Genomic DNA, 17,495 nt, shown 5'->3' with positions numbered 1-17,495 from the left:
GGTGGGAGGATAGCTTGATTCTGGGAGGTCAAGGCTGCAGTGAGCCAAGATTATGCCACTACAGTCTAGCCTGGGTTACAGAGCAAGACCTTGTCTTTAAAAAAAAAAAAAGGAAAATAAAAGGCTATAAAAAGGAAGGAAATGACAGGAGAGTCTGGCAAGAAAATTTGGTTATGCTCCTTTGCTTTAACCTAGTCCGCAAAACTAAACTTGTATACTTATATCCATTTCCGAGGTAGCTGTTAAACAGTTGGCTTCTGACACTGATTTATAATAGTGTTAATAATAGCAAAATAGCTAATTCTTATTCTACATTTCATGAAAAAAATGCTACGTGTTACACACTTCTGATCAGTTTTTCCTATATCATTCAAAACCACTGTCATCAGAGATTCCTATCTTTTCCAAGAGGAGGAAGAACTTCATTTCCCCAGGTTACTGATACTGTTGGGATCAGTTTACATTTCCCCGGTAACACATTTTTTTGTGTGTGGAGGTAGGAGACCATACTGTTAATGGAACTTTCTCTCCTCAGAATCTCAGCAAAATATGCAAGAGAACTTGACAGAAAGAAGGAGAGGATATGTGGCATAAAAGGAAGGAAGTATCAAAGAGAGAGTACAAGATGGTATAAAGACAGAAGTGAGGCAGAGAAAGACTATGAAGAGGGCTGGGGAGGTAGGACCACTGACAGAGGGATTACACATGGCAGTATGGAAAGCTTTAAGAAAAAGCTCTACAATCTGATCCAGATTATGAAGATACTTTTGCAGTAGGGCTGGACTGTCCAATACAGTAGTTGCCTGTCACATGCGGCTATATAATACATGAAATGTGGCTAGTTCAAATTGACATATGCTATAAGTATAAAATATCCTTTAGATTTCAAGATTTAATACCAAAAAATCTCATTAATAATTTTTCATACTGATTATATGTTGAAATAATATTTTGAACATATTAGGTTAAAAATATATTATTAATTTTACCTCTTTTTACTTTTCTAATATGGCTAATAGAAAATTTAAAATTATACATGTGATTCACATTTGTGACTTGCATTATATTTCTACTGGAGACAAAAGAAACATTTACCTTACGAATCACATGTATGTGGGCAATCCCTCCCATAAAGTCAATGTGAAAACTTCATAGTGTAGGACTCACAAATATTTTTTATTAGGGCTAAGAAATGTCTGACAGCAAAAATAGAGGGTAGATCATTCTGATCTATCTATCACAGACTAAGGAAAAGTTTACAAATGATTCAGAGAAAACAACTTTGAGTTATGAATCACATGTATTTTTAGGATTTTAAATAGTGGTCTGTGTTGCTATTTATAAAGCATACATGATATGAAAGTATTTCTTCATATGCGCAACTAGCTTCCACAAAACCATTCAACTAAATTAACTTCCCAAAATAGAGGGTTTGAAGACACTTAGGGCTGCTAGTCTTGAAAACAAGTTTATAAACTATTACCCAACTTGTAACGATATTATTGCCCTGATGCCTATATCCAAAGGGATAAAAGGATAAGGGAGAGAGCACAAAGTCAACAAGGCATGCATCATCCAGTTTCTATTTTTTGTTGTTTTTCTGTTTGTTTAATACCTAGTTATTCAATATATAAAAGGAAAAACAAGAAGTTCTGAAGTCACATGACAATTATTCCCTATAGACAAAAAATAAAAATATGCCATATTATGCCCTCCTTAGCTGCTGCTGCTGGCACGCACACACACAAGGGGAACTTGAAAGCAGACTCGCCCACCTGTCATTCATGCACACCTTCTGGGGGCCTAAGGATGAGCCTACACAGCTTTCTGCTGCTACGACAACCAGTGGCGCCCAAGCATGCTGTCTGAGGGCTAGGGATTAGTCTGCCCCACTTGCCACAGGCTGCATACCCCGCCCCAACCCACCAACTGCATACACATTCTGCATACTGCTTGGGAGACAGAGGGATAGCCCACTGCCACTCCTATCATCACCAACACACATTGCCCAGGAGCCCAAGGGCCCATCTGCTCACCCAGCATGCTGTTGCCACTGCTGGCACCCAAGTAAACTGCCTGGAGGCCTAAGAATCAACCTGTCCAGACTCACTACGTTTGGTGCACAGAACGCTGCCTGGAGCCCTAAGGATCAGCACTCAGCCTGCTGTGATCCAAGGACTGGTCTCTACCTGGTGTCCTCATCCCCAGCAAAACTCTACTACAGCCTTCACTAACCACCACAGCCTAAGCCATTGGGAAACTCTCAGACACAAATGACTGATTACAGCCCAAGAAATCATACAGAAACTATGCTACTATACCCATCCAGAATCATAACCAAAGCGCCTGACCCAAAAGAACAGATATATCTATAGGAAAAAGTATTTCCCCTATGAAAGCCAATCCACAAAATTTGAGGCAGTGACTATTATAGAAGATGCACAGATATCAATGAAAGAACACAAGAGACATAAAAAAGCAAGGAAACATAACACCCTCCAAAAGAACACAATAATTCTCACCAACATTCCAATGAAAAAGAAATCTATGAAATGCCTGACAAAGAATTTAAAAATATTAAAGAAGGTCAGTGAGATACAATAGAACATAGATAAATAATACAAGGAAATTAGACAAACAATTCATGATCTCAATGAGAAATCCAACAAAGAGTTAGAGATCACAAAGAAGAACCAAATCAATCCTGGAACTGAAGAATTCAATGAATGAAACCAACAATGTAACTGAGGGCAACAGTAGACTAGATCAAGCAGAAGAAAGAATTTTGAACTTAAAGACAGAACTTCTGAAATAACCTCATCAGAAAATAAATAAATAGAACAAAGAAGGCCTATGTGAAATAAGGGACATCACAAAGTGACAAATATTTAAATTTTGGGAGCTCCAAAGAAGAGATGGCTAAAGGCACAAAAAACCTATTTAATGAAATAACAGCTGAAAATGTCCCAAGTCTTGCAAGAGACATAGACATCCAAATATAGGAAGCTCAAAGATTCCCAGATTCAACTCAAAACTGTCTTATCCAAGGCACACTGTAGTCAAATTGTCAAAAGTCAAAGACTAAGAATTCTAAAAAACAAGTGCAAACCTTCAAGTTATATAGAAGGGAATTCCCATCAGATGGGAACAACAATATAGCTGTTCCCAGACAAGCAAAAACAGGAAATTCATTACTATGAGACTGGACCTACAAGAAATGCTTAAGGAAATCTTACACCTGGAAGTGAAGGATGCTAGCTACCATCATAAAAACACATGGAAGTATAAAGTTCACCAGCAGAACAGACACAAATTAGAGAAAGGAGTCAAATGTTACCACCACAGAAAACCATCAAACCGCAAAGATAAATAAGATAGAAAGAAAGAAATAAAAGATATACAAAACAACCAGAAAACAACAAAATGACAGGAATAAGTCCTTTCCTATCAATAATAACCACGAATGTAAATGGGTTAATTTCTCCACTTAAAAGTTATAATTTGTCTGAAGAGATTAATAGACATGACCCAACTATATGTTGCCTATAAGAAACACGTCACCTGTAAAGACACATATTGCCTAGAAGTAAAAGGATGGAAAAAGATATTGCACACAAGTAGAAACCAAAAGCAAAGCAGGAGTAATTATATGAGATAAAATAGACTTTAAGTAAAAAACTTTTAAAAGGCCTGGGCATGGTAGCTCACACCTGTAATCCCAACACTTTGGGAGACTGAGGCAGGCAGATCACTTGAGGCCAGAAGTTCGAGACCACCCTGGCCAACATGGTGAAAACCCCATCTCTACTAAAAATACAAAAATTAGCTGGGAGTAATGGTGTGTGCCTGTAATCCCAGTTACTCAGGAGGGTGAGGCAGGAGAATCACCTGAACCCAGTAGGTGGAGAAGGTAGGATGGAAGGTATAGTGAGCTGAGACCATGCCACTGCACTCCAGCCTAGAAGACAGAGCCAGACTCTGTCCACAAAAATTTAAAAAAATTAAAAAATAGGGCCGGGTGCAGTGGCTCACGCCTGTAATCCCAGCACTTTGGGAGGCCGAGGCGGGTGGATCACGAGGTCAAGAGATTGAGACCATCCTGGTCGACATGGTGAAACCCCGTCTCTACTAAAAATACAAAAAATTAGCTGGGCATGGTGGCGAGTGCCTGTAATCCCAGCTACTCGGGAGGCTGAGGCAGGAGAATTGCCCGAACCCAGGAGGCGGAGGTTGCGGTGAGCCGAGATTGCGCCATTGCACTCCAGCCTGGGTAACAAGAGCGAAACTCCGTCTCAAAGAAAAAATAAAAATAAAAAATAAAAGAAAGAAACAAAGTCATTACATAATGCTAAAGAGATCAACTCTGCAAGATGATGTAACATTGTAAATATATATACAGACCTAACAAGAGAGCACCAGATACATAAAGCAAATACTATTAGATCTAAAGGGAGACACAGATTCCAATACAATAATAGTTGGGGACTTCAACATCCCACTCTCAGCACTGGACAGATCATATAGACAGAAAATCAACAAAGAAACATTGGAGATACACTGCACTGTAAACCAAATAGATCTAACAGACATTACCGGAATACTTTTTCCAGCAACTGTAGAATACATTCTCCTCAGCACAACTTAATGAAGCACCTCAAAGGATTAGAAAAGCAAGAACCAAACCCCAAATTAGTAAAAAGAAAGATATAATAAAGATAACAGTGGAACTAAATGAGAGACTAAGAAAATACAAAGAATCAATGAAACAAAAAGTTTTTTTTTAATATAAAAAACAAAATCAATAAACCAGCTAGACTAACCATGGTCAAATCATACAGTTTTCATACGTTGAATCATCTTTGCATTCCTAGAATAAACCCCATTTGATCATTTTTTTAATGTTGAATTTGGTTTGCTAGTATTTTGAAGATTTTTGCAAAAATGTGATACATTTATCAACAGAATGAAGGTTAAAACCCATAAAAACATCTCAATAGATACAGAAAAAGCACTTGATAAAGTTCAGTATCTCTTCATGATAAAAACTCTCAACAAATTAGGAATAGAAGAAGCATACCTCAACATAATAAAGGCTATATATGACAAACTCACAGCTAACATTATGCTGAATGGGAAAAGCTTTCCACTTTTCCTCTAAGAATAGGAACAAAACAACAATGTCCACTTTCACCACTCCAATTCAATGTAGTACTTGAAGTCCTGGACAGACCAACAGGTAAGAGAAATAAAGGGCTGCTAAACTGGAAAAGAGAAAGTCAAACTGCATCTTTTTGAAGAAGAAATGATCTTATATATAGAAAAACCTAATGACTCCACCAAAAATCTCTTAGAAGTGATCAAGAAATTCAATAAATTACCAAAGTCAACCAATAAAATTCAGCATTTCTGTACACCAATAGCACACTCACGGAAAAAAAAGAAATATCAAGAAAGCAATCTCATTTATAATAACTATAAAAAACAAAATAAAATACCTGGGAGTAAATCTGACCAAGGAAGCAAAAGCTCTCTACAAGGAAAACTATAAAACACTGATGAAAGAAAACTGGAGAGAATGCAAACAAACATGAAGACATCACATGCATAGGAATTAGAATCATATTGTTAAAATGACCATACTGCCTAAAGCAATCTAAAGATTCAATGCAATCCCTATCAAAATACCAATGACAATTCTTTATAGAAATAGAAAAAACAATACTAAAATTGGAATGCAGGCCAGGCACGGTGGCTCACAGCTGTAACGCTAGCACTTTGGGAGGCTGAGGCAGGTGGATTACGAGGTCAAGAGATGGAAACCATCCTGGCCAACATGGTGAAAACCCATCTCTACTAAAAAATACAAAAATTAGCTGGGCATGGTGGCACACACCTGTAGTCCCAGCTACTAGGGAGGCTGAGGCAAGAGAATTACTTGAACCCAGGAGGTGGAGGTTGCAGTGAGCCAAGATCGTGCCACTGCACTCCAACTTGGCGACAGAGCAAGACTCTGTCTCCAAAAAAAAAAAAAAAAATTGAATGGAACCATAAAAGACAAAGAATAGTGAAAGCAATACTGAGCAAAAAGAATAAACCTGAAGGTATCCCATTACCTCGTTTCAAAAAATACTGTAAAGCTGTAGTAAACAGAACAGCATGGTATTGGTGTAAAAACAGACATAAAGACCAATAGAACAGAACGGAGAGCCCTATTCTGTTCATGCATTTATAGCCAACTGATTTTCGACAAAGGCACCAAGAACATTGGGGAAAGGATGCCCTCTCCAATAAATGGTTCTGGAAAAACTGGATGTCTATATGCAGAAGAATGAAGCTAGATTCCTATCTCTTATCATATATGAAAATCAACTCAAAATGAATTAATGACTTAAACATAAGACCTGAAACTATAAAACTGTTATGATAGCCCTAGCAAACTAATACCTTATTTCAGTAAATAAGGCTGGAAAGGAAAGATGGAATTTCAATTTCCTTACCAACATTTTGATTTTAAATTCAACTATAACTGACACGTATTTATTCCTACACTCCGCCACTGAACACATTATCTTACACAAACTAGGCAGTCGATATATATTTATAGAATGAATAAAACACACAGGCTTCAAGTTAATTATTTTGCCTAAATGCATGCTTAACAAGACTGATTCTAGGCTGGGTGTGGTGGTTCACACCTCATGCCTCTGAACACTTTGGAAGGCTGAGGCGAGATGATCACTTGAGGCCAAAAGATCAAGACCAGCCTAGGCAATATAGCAAGAACCCTCCTCTACAAAAAATAATTTTAAAAAACTTAGCCAGGCGTGGTGGCATACACCTGTGGCCCCAGCTACTCGGGAGGCTGAAGCAAGAGAATTGTTTGAACCCAGGAGTTTGAGGCTACAGTGAGCTCAGATCATGCCACTGCACTCTAGCCTGGACAACAAAGTAAGACTCTTTCTCAAACCCCACCACCTAAAAAACAGACAAACCAAAAAACCCAAAACTTATTTGATTTATACAACAACAAATACATGTATGTTGAGACAGGGTCTCATTCTGTTGCCCAGGCTAAAGTGCAGTGGTGTGACTTGGCTCACTGCAGTGTCTGCCTTGTGGGCTCAAGCAATCCTCGGCCTCACCCTCCCCAGTAGCTGCGATCACAAGCACATGCCACTATGCCTGGCTACATTTTGTATTTTTTGTAGAGATGAGGCTTCACCATGTTGCCTAGGCTGGTCTCAAACTCCTGTACTCAAGCGATCCACCTGCCTCTGCCTCACAAAGTGCTGGGATTACAGGTGTAAGCCACCATGCTCAGGTAACAACATATATTTTTCAAATGATTCTGGATGACACTCTAAAATTTGAGGGAAAAAACTGATACATTTTTCTTTCCCTTTACCAGTAAACTTTTAATTGCCCTGGTTAATAACTCATGAAGAAAATTCAGAATAAATTATTAAAAAAATTAGAAAAAATTAAAATTTAGCAGTTGGATATACATCACATTTCATCAATTCTAAGATATAACCTTTTTTTCACATTTTAACATCACTGACATCAGGACGCATCACAATCATGCATATTGTTATTGCAAACTGGCAGAAAGGGTGGTCAATAATGTGGAAGAAAATTCTAGATATCAGAGTAGCGCTACATAAGTGCAAAGGTGCAAAGTCTCATTAGTTCCACAAGACTGTAAACTGTTTAAATACTGTTATCCTTCTCTTTTACCCCCAACATCATGCTAGAGAATCCAGCAACAAAGACTTTTGGTTCTTTTATGTATTCTTTTAAGAAATGCTGCATCATCAAAGTTCTTAATGGCAAAGTGGATGTCACTGAATAGGAAAGCATCCGTATCAGTGGCTGAATCAAGAAACTATTAGAGTTGGATTGTGAATATGAAATATTAGGAAAATCTTAACCAATTTATTTTACATTTTTTATGTGTGAAGTTGAAATATGATAAAAATTTATTTCTAATTAAAAGTTGTTTCAATAAAATTAAAATTCTAAGGGAAAAACACTGTGTCAATGTTTTTTCTAATCTTAGTAATACATAAAATAATGATATATTTTACAATCAAAGGGATTTTCAATTCATTGAAATAGAACACTTTTTTTTTTCCTAGTTATTCCTGAGAATCAGTAAGTCTCATTAGTTCCACAAGACTGTAAACTGTTTAAATACTGTTATCCTTCTCTTTTACCCCCAACATCACCAAGATCAGTCCTGGGCACAGAATATTTGTTCAATATCTGTTGACTGGCTGAGACCTGTCAGGTAGAGACAAAGGCTTAATGTCATGGAAAGAGCGCAGGACTAGAAACCAGGAGGCACAGATACTAATGCCAACTCTGGCACTAACTTACTTTAGCTACAACCCTTCTGGGCCTTAGTTACCTTATCTATAAAACAAGAAGGGGCCAGACTAGATTATAGGCTAGACTAGACTAGAGCTCGGCTAGACTGCCGAATCAATGTTTAAGGAGTTGATAAGTCTTGGGAAACTAATGAGACTTACTTTCAGAAATGATTTTAAATGCTAACATTCCACTTTTTAAAAATGACCTGTGCAGCTCTATCTCTAAGACAGGATAAAGCTCTAGTTCTGAGTCCCTATATGTCAAGGACTATAATATAAATTCTGGCTCATCTTGGAAGATAGGAATAAGAACATTTTTGTGGGTATTTTTAATTAAACACAATTAAACATAATAAACCACTTTACAGTTATGGGTATAACAAATTTAAATGAGAGGCACTGGGGGTTACAGGGACAAGGACAACAAGATTTGAGCACAAGTTGGTGCTGTTAAATTACTACAGTTGCTTCAAAAATCTATTTACACAGAATTAACCCATATAGTCAATTCTCAATTATGTAGGTCTGGCTATTCAAGCCCTTTATTTCTGTTTTTCTCTTCCACTTAACTGCTTGTTAACTCATTTTCTATTGAAGAAAATCAATTTAAGATTTTATGATTTACTATAAACCCCGATAAATTTAAAAATGCCCCAACCATATTCCACATGCCGTATCTCAGGGAGTTCACTGAAACAAGCACTGTCAAGGACACCGCAAGGTACACCAGGAATCTCTGAATCTTCAGACAAGAATCCTTAAATAAAAGCTTCCTTGTACTGACAATACAGGCCTGGAACTGTTCACCTTTCTTTAGTTTTGAAAGGGGATCAGAAATTAAAATGCTACTGGCTTGTATGCTGATTCTGAGGAAAACATGTTATGCAACAAGTATAACATAGCTCAGAGGGGAGATTTTTTATTTTAGGAGTCACCTGGTTACAAAAACAAAACAAACTATGAGCAATGGAATCTACTCAATTTTCTCTTTTATTGTTTGGACCTGAGATCTAGTCATCATTCACTAATGGACTGAACAATAAAAACAGAGTACATAATTCATTCAGATTCTTCACTGGATGTCCCAACTGACAGCATTAGAATATACAGCATCTGGAAAGTGAGTCTATAAATCCCCACTTAGGCAGTCAATAACATGTCAATTCAGACATTTTTATAAAAATATGAATTATAAATCTGTTAAAATGAGCTAGAACTAATGAAAGATACTACGGAAAAAAAATTAGAACTAGACAGGTAAGGGGGTACATACGGACTCCAAACTCTTTGTTCAATTTTTTTAAATCAATCTAAAACTATTCAAAAACAAAGTCTATACATTTTTAAAAAACAGAATGGAAAACAGAAATTAGGAACACAGAACAACATAGTAAAATTGGGAACTATAATATCTTGTTTAACTCTACTTGCCCACATGAAGCTGCATCAACCAGTCTAGCATGGGGGGATCTAATCCCCTTTGTTCTTTTTTCCCCATCCTACCTGAAGTTATTTTCTGTGTCACTTATCAGGTAATGAAATACAGTTTTAAAACATCTGTTATAAGGTTGTTTTATACTAATTACGCTGCAGATTGCCATGTGACTAGTCACAAAGTTACATACTCTCTCCAAATAAAACACAAACAACTTCTGAGCAAAGGAAGGCATGCAGCATAGTGCCTTTAACACAGCAGTGATAACAACATGTATCTAGGTATTGGGGATTTATAGTTTATCAAACTCTAAGTGTTCAATATTTGCCAGCTAACTGAAAGGTGATGGGCTGCCAACTATTTATGAGGCCTCTAGGGTTTGGATATGAAGGGCTTTCCTCTCTTTGTATGTCATATAATTTCCTTTTAGTGACTGGATTATAAATTTTTCCTTTCAATTTTGGGTTTTCCACTTAACGTGGACAGCAATTTTACAAAAGACTATAGGGAGACAAGCGTATAAAAACATAAGTTAGCACACACAGAGAAGGAAGATGAGTGGGAAAAGATGGTATTCCTTTTACTCTTTCCCATTGTGGTCTACGTAGTATTATGGAATATGCTTGTATAATATTAGTGGCCTTTTGTAACCAAAGGAAGGACTCAAATTCTTAAAAGTTTAGGAAATTCCTAAATATTTACCCCTAACTAAAAATTCAAATCAGGGCCAGAAATGACAATGAAGGTGACACATGCTGGTATCTATCAACATGAGTGTTATGTTGCTGGCATCCCACTAATCCTCCTACCAATAGATTTGCTGATCAGTACAGATGGCAGTAGTGGCTATGAAAGTTTTTTCTAGTGAACAATAACTCTTGTGTTCCTCTACCAATAATTCAGAGGACTAAAAAAGGTCATGCCAATATCGTCTCCTTTATCAATTACCAACTTAAGTTTCTAGGCATTCCATACCATGGCTTTAGGACACTAAGTGTGCTTTTCAGAGACTCATCAAGAGATGCAGTTCTGGGAGCTCAATAATGGCCTACTTATACTCTAACCCCCTGAAGCAGTTTTGGAGGTTCAAATGTCACAGGAAATTGCTTCACAAGCCAATGGCTGTCACACCTTGCTCTATGGTATACCTGACTATTAGAAGTATTAGACATACCTCCATATGTCTAGCGGTTATCAATTAACAAACAGGCCAGCTGGGAAAATAGCCAAAAACCTTCCGCTGGAAAGTTTTCAAGGTAGGCAGGTACTCACTCTGGTTTAGCACTTAATAAAGTATGTTTGGAGCAATAAAAATAATACACCAAAAGTCATTAAAGGGCTATGAATGTTACTGGATTTGTGACATCATCTTTTAATAACATCATTATTTCGTTTTCTAAAACCCAAGGCAGAAGAACCCAGTTTTGGAGGTGGATCTGCTACTTGCATTCTCCATCCACTTCCCTCCTTCCTGCTCTCATATATGCTCATTCCTCAAAACAGACCCTAGTTTCTTCCAAGTACCTCCAAAGATAATCCAAACACAATTTTGGATAATCCAGGCACTGTCTATCTTCAGCTTAAAATACTACATTCTCTGTTTTCCTCTCAATCCCAGCTTTAGGTCACCCCAACGTCCTCTTTATGTTACTACTATGCTCCTCAAAATACTGAGTTGTTGCCTAAATTCTTTTACGTCTACTGTAAACACTGGAAAGACCTGAAAAACTGAGTTGTACACCTGAACTCCCCCTCTTCCAATACACAAGTCATAACCACAAGCCACCTCACCAAATCCAAGTTCAAGCTCCTGATGTTTGAAAGCCCCTGGAGCCACCCTACAAACACAGAGCTCCCAACTCTGCCCTATCAACTCCATCCATTGGATAAATATTTACTGGAGTACTACACCACGTGTAAAAGGCCACGAGAGCCATGCTCTTCCTTCGGCGGAAGCTGTTCATCTCTCCTACATGTTCATATGCTTTCTATTCCCCATGCAGTCCTTTCACCAACTCATGTGAACACTGTTTCTTTTCTCAGACTAAAGCCTCCTCTCAATGCTTTAATTCTTAATAACATCTCTATATTCACCTAACTTCCCGCCTCAATATCATTTCTTAACCTGATTTGGATCTCAAATATCCACTGAACAGTATTTTTCTAATTATGGGCTGACAGTCACTGACAGTGGTCTGTAGCTCCCCACTCACATTCTGACATAGATTTAAGTGTGTGTATTACCTTTGAGCAGTGATTCTCAAGCTTTATACGCATCAGAATCACCTGAAAAAGTTGTAAACAGACGGTTTGCTGGGCTAAAGGATTTGCATTTCTAAAAAGTTCCCAGGTGATACTCGTGCTGCTGGTCTAGGGACCATACTTTGGAAATCGCTGCCTTTGAGGGTCCGATGAAAGGTATGAAAAAATGCACAATATGTTCATAACTTTGCATGTGATTTCAAGGGTGCATGATGGATGCTCATTCAAAGATATACTCTTCTCTATATTCTGTTCTAAGGAACGTTTAAGATATAGTGTTTCCTGACCTGACAGGATGTGCTCGTTTGTGGTACAGGGAAATTCGGTCTGCGCAAACACTTCCCGAGAACGAGGTGGGATTTCCTGGTGTACTGGAAAGTCAGTTCTGTCCAATGGACTGTCCTTTTCAGTCTCATGTGGCTTTTTCACAGACATGTGATAATTTTTCTATACTTCTGGCTTAATTCTCAGAAACAAAAGATTCATCACTTAGTGTTCAAAAGGATCTTTGGAATGCCTCAAAAGAAACCCTTTAGGTGAGGAAACGGTCTCGTACAAAGAACATGAACATTGGCTTAAGACAGAACTAGATTGAAATCTTGCCTTTCCTAAAGGTGTGACCACTAAGCTTCAACTTCTTCATTTATAAAACTGGTGCTCTTCTAGGAAAACAATTTTGTTCCCTTCTAGGCAAAGTTTATGTGAACCCACTATAGGGAATGAAAGAGGGAGTGGTTCTACTACTTAAAACCAATGATTCTTATTTATGGTAAGGAGTTTAAACGTTGGATACAGAGTAAACGTTTCAATTAAGAAAACAAGACGACTGAACTGCGTAATTTCTAATATGCCTCAAATCTAACATTTATTTATGAATTCTAACTGGCCAGCATATCATTCACTTTTATTTTCTATTTATGCTAAATAGTAATTTATTCTTCAATTTAACCCAGTATAAACACCTTAAAAAACAATGATACTTTCTTGTATTTACCCTTCCTTTCTTTACTTCCCTTCCCTCTATAGTGTCTAACATTCCAATATCCACTAGAAAATGAAATATAAATAACAATCGTAATAAATTATTCTCTTTCCCCTAAATAGGCCCATGTAAAAGATACCTTGTCAACACAGAAAAATCTTTTTGAAGTTTTCCTTTGTATTTCCTCAACTGATAGCCAAAATCCATTAAATTCATCTTAGTCAATGTGATCTCTCAGGACTTGGCTATTATAGATATAGCTCAATTGTGTATGTTTTATTTTTTAAAGATCTGTCATATATTATTTTCTCAATGTACAAGCCTATTAGTTTATTGCTGGATACTCTTAAGTATCAGTGAATGTGCATCAATGTCTATCAAAATTACCACTGATCTGTAAATTGTCTTAAGCATCAAGTAATTTCAATTAAACATACCTCTTGCAGAAGACGTGGATCCAGGCAGTCACCATCATCATTAAACATAGACTCCCAGCTCTCCTCAGTCGCAGTACTTCCCTCTGTGTGAGAAGTTTCGGTTGCTTTTGGTTCAATGGATGTTTCCATAGATAATGATTCCCTATTAGTAGTAGATATACCAAATTCTATATCCTCTGAGTCATCTTGCTCTTTTGTTTTGAACTCTTCAGCAGTTCTTACTTCATGCAATGCTTCTGTTGTATCACCAGTACTACCCAGATCACTGCCCATGGTACTGTCGGAAAGTACTTTTGTCCCATTTAACATACTGAGTTCAGAGTCCAAAAAAGTTTTATAATCACTACCAGCAATCTTTTTTATAGGTAAGGAGGAAGCACAATCTGACAAGCTCTCTATCAACTTTCCTGTTGACTCTGTAAAACGAGATGAAATACTCTCAGCATAAATATCTGAGCAAGCAGTCAGGTTGCTGAAATTTTCAGTATCATTCCCACTTCTAGCTACATGAAGAGGGGTTGCCTCTGCACTCATTCCTATAAACTTTGAGAAATTATGTTTATTATTGGAGGTCTCATCAGCTATTCTAACTGCAACTACATAAGGGATGTCAACAGTTACATGATCACTACAGGACATACCTGTAGTGTCCATCATACATGCTTTATTGGTAATGTCAGCTACATTCTTAAACCCATTGTCCCTACGTGTTTCATGAGCAAGGACAACTGCATCAGGAGGTTCATGCTTCACATGTAACTCATCAGCAGTGCTGTCATTCTTCTCACATTCTCTAATCATTACTGGACTAACAGTGTCATTTGTGCTCTCTAATTTGCTGACTGTAGTCATTTTATGAGAGACGTGACCCACAGTTTCAGAAATGGAATCTGTATCTTTCTGATCTAAGATGAAACCTGTACTACTGGCTATACCACCTACATTCTCAGCTTCAAAATCTATGCAAGTTTGATCAAAGACACCATCTGGACTTCCAGGAACAGAAGTAGTGGTGATGCCTCCACTGCTGGGCTTCAATATTCCATCTGATGTTTGCATGCCTTGTTGTACAATTCCAGAATCAGCACTTAGTTTAGTTGGTGCAATCATATTCTCAGGTTTCATTACAGAACTAAAAACTCTAGGAAACTCAGACAGTATCTCTAACACCTTGGCATCGGTTTCAATTCTGCTTTCCAAATCTTTGTCTTCAAATGTTTCCCCATCAGGTTCATGCCTATCGAAGTCATGGAATTCCACATTTTGGAATGGTTTGCTTGGAAACTGAGCCTCACTGATTTCTGAACAGGCCTGTGATAGAAGTATACTCCCATGCCCTGTCACATCTGTAGTTTCAACTTCCAAACACTCCCCCTTCTTTGGTTTAAAATGTCTCTGTAAAGATGCATTAGGTATAGCCCCAGCATTTGGGGCTCCCTGCTGATGTCCCTGGGATAATACTTCTTTGGATTCAGTGGTTCCTCTCTTAGAACAAATGCTATTTGTTTTTCGAAGGCAGGTATCCTTTCTTAATTTTGTTGAAGATTTCTTTCCTTCTCTACAGGTATGTTCCTTTCTGTCAGGATTGACACTTACTCTTGGAGCCTCTGGTTTGTCTCTAAAGACTTCTTTTTGGGAGAGAGAACTTTCTTTTTGCTTTCCTTTCACCACAGAGTTAGGTGAACCACAGCTTTCTTCTTGATCACCTGTCTTAAGGAGTACTGCACCCCTTCGAGCTTTTGGTATATAAAGTGCCATGTCAGGCCTTCTGGCTCGAACTCTGCACCTCTCTGCTTCTTGCTGCATGGCACCACCACAATCTGCAAGAGAATGATTTATTTATCAGACACTAATTACAATGTATTGGGACAAAATATTTCCTTTTTCGTTTTTGAGACAGAGTCTCACTCTGTCACCCAGGCTGGAGTGCTGTGGCCCCATCTCAGCTCACTATGACCTCTGCCCTCTGAGGCTCAAGTGATCCCTCCACCTTTGCCTCCTGGGTAGCTGGGATCACAGACACACGCCATTATGCCTGGCTCTGTTTTTTTGTTTCGGGTTTTTTAAAATTTCTGGTAGAGACAGAGTTTCACCCTGTTGCCCAGGCTGGTCTCAAGCCCAGACTGAGCTGAAGGCAATCTACCCTCCTCAGCCTCCCAAAGTGCTGGGATTAAAGGCATTAGCCACTGTGCCGTTTTATTTTATTTTTTATTGTCCAACATAAATATATACACACATAAAATGATTTTAAGAGTGACTAGACTGTTGTCTAAAAAACGAAATGACTTTTCAGAGAATGCTTTCTAGAAGATGTTGCTTTTGATCTAATATTTTTTAGAAAAGAGAAAGTAGTGAAAAAGAGAAAAGTATTATTCTATCAATACCATTTAGTCAAGTGACTTGCCATGAATTTTCCTTGCTTCCAGCAGTAATAAAACAGAACTGGGTAGGATGAAGAAGGGTAGAAGACCAAGGAAATTGTGACGAGACAATTCACTCTAGTTACTTCCTGACAACCTCCATCATGGTTGCTCAATGGAATTTAACAAGAAATTTAACAAAAGTTAAACGAACCTTTATCTACTATCTACTAAATACAAGAAAATGTGCTAGGGAATTTCATATTGAGTTATTTATTATTATTATTATTTTTTTTTGGAGACAGAGTTTCACTCTTGTTGCCCAGGCTGGAGTGCAATGGCACGATCTTGGCTCACTGCAACCTCCACCTCCTGGGTTCAAGTGATTCTACTGCTTCAGCCTCCCAAGTAGCTGGGATTACAGGCATGTGCTACCACGCCTGGCTAATTTTGTATTTTTAGTACAGACAAGGTTTCTCCATGTTGGTGAGGCTGGTCTCGAACTCCCAACATCAGGTGAGCCGGCCGTCTCAGCCTCCCAAAGTGCTGGGATTACAGGAGTGGGCCACCATGCCCAGCCCAAGTTATTCTTTTAATTTTCAAAATAATTCAATGAAATAGGGATACCTTTGTCCAGGGCAAAGAGAATAAGGAGGTTCTATACACAACACAGAAACACCCACATACATGCAGATGCACCCACTGTTAATATTTCACAACATACATTTCAAAAGAAGAAGATAATGAGAAAGCAGAGAGGAAAAGGCTAACGAATCCTGTCCACTCCATTCCAGATCCCTAAAATTTCACCTGGTCCAGAATACTTCCTCAGTGAAAAAGCTCTATTTTCATGGCACAGGTTATTTTCCTTTCAGTCCAAGTAACACCGTGGCCTTGATCGTCAAATATCTCCAGGGATGATTTTCTTCCTTTTCTCTTTTTATATCTTAGTTAATATCTAGTCCAATGTTCTTCATGTATTTTATGTCTTCCATTTGTGGAATAATATGACCTTAACATTTAGTCATGCCAGGATTTTTCAAAAAATACCTAATTTTCAAAGACAGAGGTACTAAATTGTGTTTCATAGGAAGGGATACCAGAGACACAGTACATCTTGATTACAGTAAGTAAAACATCTGACAAAATATATCATAATGAACTTCTGGATATAAAATGATGAAATGCGGATTACTTAGCAGAACTGATAAATGGACTCACAAAAGATTAAACAACAAAAAATAATAATATTGGGTGGAGATAAATTTAGAGATTATTTAAAGGAGGATTATATAGGCTTTTGAAATTCAACATTTTATACAATAATTTAGATGTAAACAATAAATATTGAGTGCTTATCAAAACTGCAACTGACACAAAACTGATGGAATACCAAAAATTATAAAATTAAAATTCAAAATCATTTCTATAATCTGAAATGCTGTGCTGAAAGCAATATGAAAGTATAAAACAGTAAATATAAGGATGTTTTGGAGTTTTTTTTTTAAAGAATCAAACAAAAGGCAGAAGACATGACTTCTGTACAATTTGCACAAAGAAAAATCTAAAGGCTTTTATTTCGTTCACAAGGTCAATAAAAGCCCCAAAATCGTGACGTGATGTTTAAAAAGGCAACACACTCTTAGA

General features: G+C 37.6%; 1 protein-coding gene across 12 annotated transcripts in view; it reads right to left on the bottom strand.

Annotated features, from left to right (window-relative positions):
• R3HCC1L (R3H domain and coiled-coil containing 1 like) overlaps positions 1–17,495 on the bottom strand; it is a 99,110-nt gene that overhangs the window by 15,838 nt on the left and 65,777 nt on the right. For all 12 annotated transcript variants that reach the window (XM_032281225.1, XM_032281226.1, XM_032281233.1 and 9 more), the window contains one exon: positions 13,489–15,308. In XM_032281225.1, coding sequence (XP_032137116.1) covers positions 13,489–15,308 — 1,820 coding nt within the window. The remainder of the gene's footprint in view (positions 1–13,488; positions 15,309–17,495) is intronic.

Source organism: Sapajus apella, unplaced genomic scaffold (genome assembly GCF_009761245.1).
Source record: "Sapajus apella isolate SASKATOON/1434 unplaced genomic scaffold, GSC_monkey_1.0 scaffold13, whole genome shotgun sequence".
Taxonomy (NCBI): domain Eukaryota; kingdom Metazoa; phylum Chordata; class Mammalia; order Primates; family Cebidae; genus Sapajus; species Sapajus apella.
The sequence above is the reverse complement of the archived record's forward strand: the minus strand, read 5'-3'. Positions and strand labels throughout refer to the sequence as shown.